Source organism: Cynocephalus volans, chromosome 6 (genome assembly GCF_027409185.1).
Source record: "Cynocephalus volans isolate mCynVol1 chromosome 6, mCynVol1.pri, whole genome shotgun sequence".
Lineage (NCBI taxonomy): Eukaryota > Metazoa > Chordata > Mammalia > Dermoptera > Cynocephalidae > Cynocephalus > Cynocephalus volans.
In genome coordinates this window covers 16654011-16666239 of record NC_084465.1, presented here as the reverse complement: position 1 = coordinate 16666239, position 12229 = coordinate 16654011, and the positions used below count along the sequence as shown (strand labels likewise).

Here is a 12229-nt window from a genome sequence, read left to right as displayed (position 1 = left end):
GTTAGTGCTTAATGGGTCCAGAGTTTCAGTATGGGGAGATGAAAAAGTTGTGGAGATGGACAGTGGTGATGGCTGCATAACAATGTGAATGTAGTTAATACCACTGAACTGTACACTTAGAAGTGGTTTAAAATGCTAAATTTTATGTACATTTTAACACAATTTTAAAAATATAAATAAATGAGTTGCTGGGTCAAAAATTTTGGGGGGGGGAGAAGAACATTTTAATTTTATTTTCTATTTTTTTTTTTCATTTTTTAAAAATAAAGTTTATCACATCATAATGTTTGAATTTACGATCTTTGTTAAAAGGCAACTCAAAGCTTCCAATGTAGTCTATAATTTCTCAATCAAAGTCAGCAACTTATGGGCAGCTTCAGCATCTAGTCAACCTTTCACTAGCCAGGCGAACACCCCAAAATAATTGTAGTGACTGATCCATCTTCTCAAATTCTCTTGCTTTTCTATGTCCCTTCTGAATAACTTACTCTGAAAGATTAGCAAGCCTTGCTGCATTACAGCCAAAGCTCATAGGACAAGCTCCCTTAATGAATTTATAGAGGAAGGTAATAGTTCCCTGGCTGGGGTCTTCGCATTCATTTTCTACTGTGCGTGCCACACGTCCTAGGCACAAAGCAACATATTGAGAATAATCTACTAATAAATGGTAGTGGGTAGAAAACAACCTACGACACTTTATAGCCTTTGTAAGTTCTTTAACAACTGCATTTGCTACTGCTGTCCCATCCAAAGTTGCAGTGCCTCTTCCTAATTCATCCACAATCACTGGAGAATGTGCTGTTGCATGTGTGAGTTTGCTGGCAGTTTCACGCAGTTCAACAAAAAATGTACTTTCACCTGACATTTTTCTATCTGAGGCACTAAGCCTAGTAAATGGGTGTGAGCCTACACACTTCAGCAGGTATGAAACAATCCATCTGGGCCGTTACATCTAATAGGCCAGCCAGCCTGTCTCATGACTGTAGACTTGCCCCCCATATTCAGTCCAGTAATGAGCACATAATAAGCTTTGCCAGTTTGGAAGGAGGAAATTTTTAAATGCATCTCCCCTCAAAATATCCAAAAATAACAAGTAAGAAGACAGTCCTTCCAAGGAGAGAAGAAATCTAGGGCAGTTAGAGGGGGGAGGAGAGAGGAAAAGGAGGATGGGCAGAGATTGGACAAGGGGCTTAAAGAATAAGTACAATTTGTAACAATATATTTGCTAGTAATATTGATTTGATCAACATATGTCAACATTGAACCCCCAAAATATGTATAATCAATTATGATTCAATAAAAATTAAAAAAAAAAAAAAAGAAGACAGTCCTTCCACATATTCAAACACAGCAAACACTAGAATGTAAGCTCCATGAGGGCAGGGACTTTTTCCATTTTGTTTAATGCTTTAACAGTACTTATACGGGATGGAACTGCACCTGGCAGAGCAGGAATTCAATACATATTTGTTGATGGTGAATTTGTTGGATGAATACTAAGCATCCACTACGTGCAAGGGATTTTGTTGGGAGTTGTGAGGGATGAAAAGATGTATGGGACATGGCACTCATTCTCAGGAGTTTACAAGCTAACAGTGAGGACCTAGATGCATTCATGAGTAACTAACACACAAGAAAACCGATGAATGCTAGGTAAGTACCATAAATAATTTGATAAAGAACATTTTTCTCACTTTGAATCAGGTTATGGAATAAGTGGAAGTCATATATTCTTTGGTCAGTAAATCTTTGTCCCTTCTTAGTTAAAAAAAATTTTCCCCAAAGAGAAAAACTTTAAATATGCTTTAATATAACAGTACTTTTTTTTTTTCAATGGCTGGCAGGTCCAGGGATCCGAACCCTTAACTTTGGTGTTAATAACACTGCACTCTAACCAACTGAGCTAACTAGCCAGCCCCTGTAATTATACTTTAACAGGAGATACATTTTGTTGTTTTAGAAGTATTCAATAATGAAAGAAATTTTCAGTCAGACCCTTTTAGAAATTTTTTTTAAAGTTTCAAATGATCCCATCAGAAAGATGGTCTGTGTCAGATAGAGAGTGATCTGGTATCTAATTCAGCCTGGGGTGGTTGCTAAGAAACAAGAGACTTCACAAGACACCTGCTAAAGTGTGCTGGGAGGGAGCAGCATGTCAGAGCAGGCCAGGAAAATGCTTGAGAGCTGCTTCTCATGATAAAAGATATCACAGTGTCTCACGAATCCAAGGACATCACATGACTGTGTAACTAACTGCTGTTGTAGATGCCATGATAATGGAGGTACAGGTTGCTAGAAGAATACAGAGAAGGGCTTTTTTTCCCGCCCGTCATCCTCCGGGACATTCATTCCTCTCAGGGCTGAAGCAGGGTGAGATCAAGGGAAGCACCCACGTTGACAGGAGGGCCTCACACAGCAGAAGCAGAAAACCAACAAGCCCCTGTCTGATCAGTTGTAAGTAGATAATTAAGTCCTTTTTGCTAGATAGAAACACAAAAGTAAGGGTTTGGAACGGCAAATGGGTCAAGGTTCCAAAACATGGAAGTCATAAATGTACTTGGCAAAGAACCTTTAACTTCAAATAAAGGATTCACAGCATTTTGAAAGAAAGAAACACATTACTCAAGAGTGGGGATAAACCTAGGTTAATATTAAGTAGCAAGTGATAAAATTGACAATTAATGAGACTTCTATCAAACCGTAATTAGTCATTTATTTTAAAAGTTCCTTTAGGAAATTATGCACTTCATCTTTATGATTAACAGTTTTACTAAGATTTTGTTGTTGTAAAAGCGACAGGTTAAAAATGCTGATTTTTCTTTTGGTTTGATCATGCCTGTCAAAATCCTGTTTGAAAAAGAGCTAGTGCTCATCCGGTGCCAACCCACTTAATTTCAGGCAATAAACTAAGAGGAAATAAACTACTGCACTTGCAAATTAAACACATATAAAGTGACAATAACAGTTTTACCTTTCTCTCCACCTCTCTACTTTCACATGAAATAGGAACACTTATTCTCTTTCCCTCAATCTCAAAAAAATCATTTAAAAATATTAAAATCATATATAGAAGTGATGGGTGAAAGCATGGGGGCAGAAGATAGAGGTTAAAGGCTCAAGAGATCATATACTCAAACTCAGAATTGTAGCAAAGCTCCATTAACCTAACAGCTAATACATTTGATTATTCCTGTTTAATTTTCTAAAATAATGGTGAAGCTGTACAGATGTTAGTAGCCACTTTTAAGTACTCCACGGTTGCAGATTTTTGACATTATAAATAAGTAAGAACCATGCCAGGACAAGCAGAAGGCAAGTTAAGGGAGATGCTCGAGACCCCACACTTTGGGGCCCCATGAGCAGTATAATGACTGTGCAGGACAGAGACTCTGGAAGGCAGCCAAGGGAGACACAGGAGTGACCCCGTGCCATGCTGAAAGAGCCTGGGATCGACACATTAGAGGGAGCGCAGTCAGTAACCATTACACAATCAATATGTAATCTGCACTGTGCCCTGGGCAGGGCAGGGCAGAACTTGTAGGAGAACTCAAAGGGGAGTGAGGCAGGGCTCCTACCGTGGCCTCTTTCTCTGCCTTCTATCAACAAAACAAAGCAAAGAGAATTCTCCCCTATTCCATATACAACTCCCAGGCTGTAGCTTTTAGGTCTTCTTTCACCCGAGCCTAACTGCCCTTACCCTTCCATATGCACACCGATGGTCAAGGCACGACTCAACCTCACTTGAATAAGAATGTTGGGGAGGAGCTGGTGGGGTGAAATCAGGCTCAAAACACTGATTTGACCACACTGTGTCAGGAGCAACTGGCTTGTGATGATGCCCCTTGACTTTCTCTCAGGTCAATAGGCCATTTAGAGAAATCTGATATAATCTATAGATGATATCCCATTCCTTCATCCCCCAAACTCATCTGCACAAAGTTTTACACAGTTTTATGGGTTTCATGACCCCCTAAATCCCATCCATGGACTCTGAAATTAAGAATTCCTGCTCTAAAAGTTCCTGGAGGAAGTAGGTACTGAAGGAGTTCAGAACATGCCACCCCAAAATATGCTGCTTTGATTATTTGGAACTGCAAGTACTTGAAAAACAGCAGGTGCACTCTGACCTTCCCTTTCCCTCCTGAAAGCAGGAGATAAAACTCCCATGTAAAAGATGCCGTACCTTATAAATTCCAGACTCCCAAGAAAAGGGGGGGGGAGAAAAAAGGAAAAGATGCCCTCCCTATACCAGGAACAAAGAAACATTCTTATTACCAGAGATGGGGAGTTAAGGCCAAGAGAAGTCTGTACAAACAAACTTTGTTAAACCAACCCTTATCCTCCTAGTTATTTTTCCACAATTGCCACTCTTTGTTCAACTTAGTGTTTAAGCACTTAGGCCTAGTCACTCCTTTGGGTCTTCATTTTTCTTGCAAGGGCTCCCATGTACATGGAAATACAATTCACATACATTTCTTCTGTTAATCTGTCTTGTGTCAGTTTAATTTGTAGACCCAGCAGGAGACCCTAAGAAGGAAAAGGAAAAATATTGCTTCCCCTACAGTACTATATTGATCAATAAAGAGTAACCTACTGTAAAGCTGAAACTGAGCTTTAATGAACAACAGACACATAAGGATGTACATCCAAACCACTGGACTGCAAGGAGCCAGGAGATGTATTTTTGACAAGTGCTGCCTCAGAGCACCGACTGGTACCTGCCTCTGTAGTGGGCACTGGAAGTATCAGGCCAGAGCATGATGGATGGAGTTCCACTTTTTAAGGATATGGAGGAGGAGGAGGAAGTGACCTTTTGAGGACAGGCACTGAAAACACTATCTGGGATCAGAAGAGTAGTTAAGGCTGGGAGAGGGATGGCTAAGAGGAAGGCTACAGGACCACAATAATTATTAGAACAAAAGTCCAGATATCCCAGCTTGCTGGCTCCACTGTGCCCACCTGGTCTGTGACAACACAGGTAGAAGATGGCGCAGTGATTTGTTCTCTGTCTGGACTCCTCTGCAGCCTGTCTTTGCAGAGAATGGAGAGTGCGTGTCTAAACATGAAGTTTATTGCAAGCATTACCTTGGGGATCTTTCTCTTCTTCCTGCCATTCTGTGGGTCTCCAAGGTTAAAGAAAGTGTCATCTGGGCTGCTGGGAGTGGAGGGGGGGCTTGTTTTGGAAGGTGACCCAGTTCCATCTCGACTCAGCTTCCTAGTATCCAATAGTTTGAAGTTCCTCCTCTCCGAATTTTGTCGGAAAAAAGCAGGTTTGGACAATGACTGCTGTGAGGGGAAAGGAGAAAAGAAGAGTAAATAAATACAAAGGGTACTAACAAGGAGATGACTGGTGATGCCGATGACAGAGACCATGAACTTGAGAAGGGGAGCCTGTCTGTGTTCCCAAGGTGCATGGAGTCTGTTAATGCTAATAAGTGTTCAATAAACACCATCCAGTTATGAAAAATTTTGTGGTAAAGAATGTAAATCTAATCCGGTCTCTCTTCTTAGACAAGTGGAAAGTCACCTGGCTCAACTCCTTGACTTTGCAGATGAGGCTTTCTGGTAATCCAAGACACATGGATTGGGAGTTACAAGACCTAAGCCTTGCTCTGGACCTGCTGCTGGCTCACTGAGTGCCTCCTACATGAGAACTTTCACTGTTCTGGGCCTCAGTATCTCATTTCTAAAACAAGCCTCTTTAAGCCAAAAGGCAAACAAAAAACTTGTTAAAAAATTTACAACTCATAACATAGAAAAGAACTCATTTTCCTAACATATACTACAAATCAATGAGAAAAAGACTAACAACTCAAAAGAAAAACTGGCAAAAGATTAGAATGGAAAGTTCATAGAAAAGGAAATACAATGATTCTTAGATATATAAAAAGATTCTTAGCTTCTTCACTCATAAGAGAAAGGAAAATTCAAACTCCACTGAAGAAACATTTTTCACTCAAAGATTAGCAAAGATAAAAAATTTGATGACTCACTTTGGTGAAAGTCAGAGAAAAAAGTCACTTCCAGATTTTCATACACAGTTGGTGGGAGTATAAATTGGTACAACTGTACAGAGAGCAGTCTAGAGTATCTAGTGGAATTACAATGCATACACCTTTGGACCCAGCGATTCCAACTCTAGGAATTTACCCTCCTGATATACTCGTGCTTGCGCAATAATACATTGTACGAGGAAAGTGAGATTAGGTGAAGTATATCGTATGTTGTGACAGGTATATAATCACAAAATACTAGAAATAACCAAAATGTCCACCAACAGAGGCTGGTCAAATCAATTATGGTACACCCATACAAGAGAATACTATGCAACTGTAAAAAAACTTTACTGATATGGAAGTTTCCTTCAGACAGATACATATGTATTTTTAAGCATAAAAATCAAGGTGTAGAATAGTTGGTATAGCATGCTGGTTTGTATGTATGTGTGTGTGTTTTAAGGAACTATTCTGCTGGTATAGGCATAGAATAGTTCTGGAAGAATATGCAAGAAACTGATTAACAATGGTTGTTCCACAGGAGAGAAGTATAGGAACAGGGGTGAGAGGAAGACTTTTCATTGAATACCTTTCAAACGCCTTAAATTGTGAACCATATGAATGTATTAACGATTCACTAAAAGAAGAAATATCAATAAAATAAAAGAACCACTTTCTGTTTTCTAATGGTACTTCCAGGACTCATATTTCATGATACTATATAGTTGCAAAGCCTCTCTTTAAAATTAGCTGATGAACTAAATGAGATAAAGGTATATAAAGCACCCAACAGAGGCCTGGTATTCAGTAGGCATTCCATATGTTATTTTGCTTCCTTCCTCTTACAACATTGACATTTCTTTATTCTTTAATGTGCTAACTGCATTTTTCTTTGGTATATTGTGTATGTTCTTTGTCTATTTATCTTTCGGGATCGTACTGTTTTTCTTATTATTTTGGATGAGCTCTATATAGAACAGATATTAACTATTTGTCAGTTTTCCTGCAAGTATGCTTTTCCCATATAGTTTATTTGCATTTTAGTTTTGGTCATGTGGAATTTTTCACACAACTTTTTTATATGAAAATATGTTAATCTTTTCCTTTGTGATTCATTTAATCTCTTCTTTTTTTGCCCAAAAAAATCTATCTCCTTTTAAAGGTTTAATAAATATTTAATTCCATTTCCTTCTGGATTTTCTTGGTTTGTTTTGAAGATATTTTATTCGTTAATACATCCTTAATTTATTTCGTTGTGTTAATCAAAATCATTTTTTTCCAAACTAAATTTTCTCTATTCTGTTTAATGAATAAGCCTTTCTTTCTCTATCAATTTACAAGGCCACTCTTATCATTTCTTAAACTCTGATAGAATAGGCCTATTTTGTTCCATTAATTTCTCTATTCTTGCTTAGTTCCAAATAGTATGTAATAATAACTTTACAGCCCTATTTTTAAAATTATATTAAAAAGTTTTTAAAAAGATTTTCAGGAACAAAGACTTTTCCTGAGTGGCCAGCTCCAGTGTTCATGAGTCTACAAGGAGCAATTAATTGCTTAGTACCAAATAAGCTTTCAGTAGAGGAAGCTTTCAGCAGTCACTATGGGCATCTTAATCAAATTAGCACAAAAAGAAGGAATATTGGAGTAGGGCTGGCCAGTTAGCTAACTTGGGAGAGCGCGGTGCTGATGACACCAAGGTCACGGGTTCAGATCCGTGTACCGGCCAGCCAACAAAGAAAAAAAAAGAATGAGGGGCATTTCCTTAGATTTCACTGCAAATGGAATTTCGCCTTCTCAATCAAATTCTTGGCAAAAAGAAGGTACGTTTTCATTAATTTCACAATTTAAGATTTAGATTGTGATAATGTTTGTTTAAAGAAGAATTGACCTATGAAAAAGTCTGAGAAGAAAGAAAACAGGGAAGGAATCAAAGCACGGCTCACAGCTTTCTAAAGCAGGTTAGGAGACCTGGCACAGGCTTTGTATGGGCTCATCTCCAAGTGGGTCACACTGCTGAAGAAAGGGGCTCTAGGTGTGTCTCCGAGCACCCTGAATAAGCCACCAAATGTGCAGGGAGCTTTCACGAGGAGGTAGAATTTCAGTAGCTAATTAATTGATTAAATTGATAAAAGAGAAGAATTAGTAGGCTGTGGGGGACAGCATTATCAAGTACATAGCACAATCTGAGATTAGGATTAGTGGTGAGGAAATGCAGATTAGACCAAAGAGAGTCTTAATGGCTGATAGCAAGTGCAGCGAAGCAGATATAAGAGATGATACAACAACAAAGACGTCCAATTGTCTGTTGGAGGCCTTTGAAAGCCAGGGTACAAATCGTGGACTTAGCAGGGGTCACCAAACTTTTTCTTAAAAGTCAGATAGTATCTAAGGCTTTGTGGACTACATCACCTCTATTGCAATTACTCAACTGTGCCACTGCAGTACAAAAGCAGCCATGGATAGTATGTACATGAATGAGCATGACTGTGTTTCAATAAAACCTCATTCATACAATCGGATAACCAGCAGTAGTTTGCCAAACCCTGAACTGTACTGTAAAAGAGAAGTCACCATAGGACCCTAAGGATGACTGTGTCAGACTTTGGTCCACAGAAGATTCCAGGTTTTGATCAGAGCACCTCATGCCTCATGTGTGCATCGGACAACTGGATTATCTTTCTTGCACAGTGCCCTGACAACAATATTCTCTATCTACCATGTCTCTATCAAGTAACCTCAGAGGCCTAGCTCTGTCACAGAGGTACAAAGAATCTCCCTAACGTTATAGGTATTGGGCTCACAATGGGCACAGCAAAAGATCTGTAGTGTCCAAAAGGGAAAAGCAGACAAGGACCCTCTGGGTCTGAGGTCTGACTTCCCTGTTAGAGCCTGTTGAGTTATTTCAGGAGACTGAGTGTGAAGGGCCCTGGCCAGGGGACATCTTGGTAGAGAGGAGGGGGCGGCAAGGGAGCTGTGTGCTTCCTCAGAGGGAGCTGACCTGTACTTAAGCCCGGGTTCATTAACTCTTCTTGTCTGAGAAGGGAGGCTGATGGCTAAATTCCTTCTTGTCCTTTACTGTCCCTGTCTTTACTGCCTCAAGAGACACCGACAATAGAAGACTATAGGGGTCCTTGATATAAAAGATCCCATCTCTTCCTTAGCTATCTCAACCTCATTCTTACTCTCTTTTACAGAAACCTCTTGCTTATATATAAAAAAAGATAATATATGTAAATAAATGAGCATGGTTGTGTTCCAAAAAAACTTTATTCATAAAATCAGGCTACCAGCTTGATTTTACAGAGACCTCTTGTCTGTACATAAAAGATTTATATTATCTTTTTTCTTTTTTTTTTGGTGGCTGGCCAGTGTGGGGATCGAACCCTTGAACTTGGTGTTATCAGCACCCTGATCTAACTGAATGAGCTGACCGGCCAGCCCCTATACTATTTTTTAATTCCATTTTTCTGTGAACTCTTTGAAGTAACCCTTGTATGTCTGTAGGTGTATACATATTTACATAAATACATAGATACTCCCTTAAATATACATACATACAAATATACAGAAAGGCATACAAGGACATTCCAAAAATGGGGAGGAATGGCATTATATTCAAATCATGAAACACCATGTAGACAATAAAAACAGCTTCTAAAAAAAATTAATGACATGGGGAAATTCTCATGGTTTATTATAAAAAAGTAGCAAAACTGTATATACAACATGATCCCAAATCTTTTTTTAAATGTACACAACACACACACACACACAATGAAAATTAACTAAAGTGTTAACAGTGGTTAACTGGGTGTTGGGATTACATGCAATTTTTAAAAAGACCTTTAAAACACACACTCATATATACACATATAAATAATACCAATCTATTATAAAAAATTAGAAAATACAGGTGAGCATAAAGAAAAAATAAAGTTCTCAAATAATGGATGAGTTTTATTTCCTTCATTACAGTTTCCAGTACTTAAAAAATTTTTACCATGAGAATGTTCTATTTTCAGAAAAAAAGAAACATTCTAAAAAAGAACACATATCAAAAAGCATAATTCTATTTAGCAAATACAGATAAATGTGCTTTCTGTGTTGCAGATACTAGTCTAAGTAACTTATAAGTATTAATTTGATTAATCTCCATAAGATCCCTAACAGGGGTATCCTGTTATTATTCCCATTTACCAATAGAGAAACTGACGCACGAGATCCTTCACCCCAAGTCACACAGCCAGCAGGTGGCACAGGCACATTTTGAATGGAAACTGTCAGGCTCTAGAACCTGCACACTTAACTAGATAGTACCTCCAATGGACATGGCTAAGTGACACATGAGACCATGTGGGTGGGCTATACAGGCAATCAGGGAACGCTAGTCAGTGATACATTTTCCCCCTTAGATGTCAATATGTAAAAAAGAGGATCTCATGTTAACCTTTACTATAATATATAAAAACATTTATATATTGTCCTTTATTATGAAACTTAGTTTCTGCCATATTCCCTGTGCTATACAAGGTATGGGAATGGTGGGTAACAAGTCGTAGCAAGAAAACAGTCCCTTCTCCAGAGCTTGCATTTTGTGTTCATAAGCATCAGCATCTGCCCCCAGCTCTACGTCTGCTCTTTTCTGAGGAGTTTGTCCAACTGACCCTTCCCTTTCTACTGGGGCTAGGCATGATCTAATGAAATGCGCATCCCAAAGGTAGCTTAGGACCTTGCTGTGGCTGGTAGAGGAGGTCGACACAGAGGGACTGCTTCAGCAAGTTCTAAGGTCCCAGATGCATCCCAGATGCGGCAGACGCTCAATGAATATTTGATGAGCTAAACGGAGGAAGTGAAATCTGCAGCTCTCCCCCAGAAGGGGGGCAGAAATCAGATCCCCAGATGTGCGAGAACAAAGTAATGAGTGTGGACATAGGGTCCTGCTGATGACTTGCAAAGGCCCCAAACAGCCTGCAAGTATCAGTGGCAATCAGACGTGTGCATTGGACAACTGGAGTATCTTTCTTCAGGACAGCAGTATCTGGACTTGAAATTCTTATTAACATTATCACCTACTGAACTTAGCTGTTTTGGTGGCAGAGGCCCCAGGTTTTCCCTTGCCTGGCAGGACTAGGAAGAAAAGGGTTGCTAAGAATTTATTTTCTATTAGAGAGGAGTGACCCAGCTCTGAATGCAGAGCTGCTCTGGGCAGGTGTTTTTCATTGCTCCTAAGAAGCAATGCTGTTCACTCTCCACATGGGAGAAGGGGTGTGGGGAGCCAGATAGGATGTGAAGGGGGCAGACTGGGTGTGACAGCCTGCTTTGTTCTTCTAAGTCAGGCTTATCCACTATGGGGAAAGAAGGATTTCCTAAATGCCAAAGACATCCATATTCCAATGAAAATACAAACAATACATTTTAAAGGTAAGTAGAAACTTTGCTAATTATTGTCACAGATGATGCCTTTTTCCATATGAGGAGAGAAACAGCAGCTACTCAGCTTGGGCAAGTATTGCAGCAATTGATTTGGGTCTATAAGAGCCACACTTCACCATGGGTTATACCTTCAACTCTTCAGGAAGCCCAGTGGGAGGAAGCTTCCCTGTATGACCATCAAGCTCGGAAGGCATGCCTCATGTAGAGACCCCTCCACCTGCCAGCAAATGCAGCCCTGTGGAGCCCAGACAGGAAGATGACTGCTTTCCTTAGGCTGCTGGAAACAGGTCCTGGCAAAGGGATTTACATTGACCTTTGCAGCCTGGATCGGTCTTCCTTTATTTAATTTCTTCAACTATATATAATATGACAACTATTGCTAGGCCTTTTGAGAGACACAAAGAAACAGGATATATACTTTCAGACCTTGAGGAATTTATAGTCTAGTTGGGGAGATGTTTTTAAGATACATTACGTGACTTTAATCATAACTCAAATTATCAGTATAAGAGATGTCACAATGCAGTATATAGTTTGGTGCGAAATGAATGATTTAGCCCACTGAGTGTTACAGACAACAGAGGGGAAGAAGTCCTAGGGGCTGGGATGGCCTAAGAAGCTTCCTAAAGGAGGCATGATTGAGTTGAGCATTAAAGGATGAGAAAAGAGGTCCAGGCAAGGGCCAAGGGCAGAGGTAGAAATGATTTAGCACAGACGTTGGCAAATTATGGCCTGTGGTCCACATCTGGCCCATCACATGTTTTTGTACAGGCTTCAGGACAAGAATAGTTTTTACA

At 39.5% G+C, this 12229-nt stretch overlaps 1 protein-coding gene and 1 pseudogene across 1 annotated transcript in view; both read right to left on the bottom strand.

Annotated features, from left to right (window-relative positions):
* The window catches only part of DENND2A (DENN domain containing 2A), a 65401-nt gene that overhangs the window by 35510 nt on the left and 17662 nt on the right, over positions 1 to 12229 (bottom strand). The window contains exon 4 of the mRNA XM_063101006.1: positions 5086 to 5286. Within this exon, the coding sequence (XP_062957076.1) occupies positions 5086 to 5286 (201 nt within the window). The remainder of the gene's footprint in view (positions 1 to 5085; positions 5287 to 12229) is intronic.
* On the bottom strand, positions 337 to 1065 carry LOC134380048 (DNA mismatch repair protein Msh6-like; annotated as a pseudogene).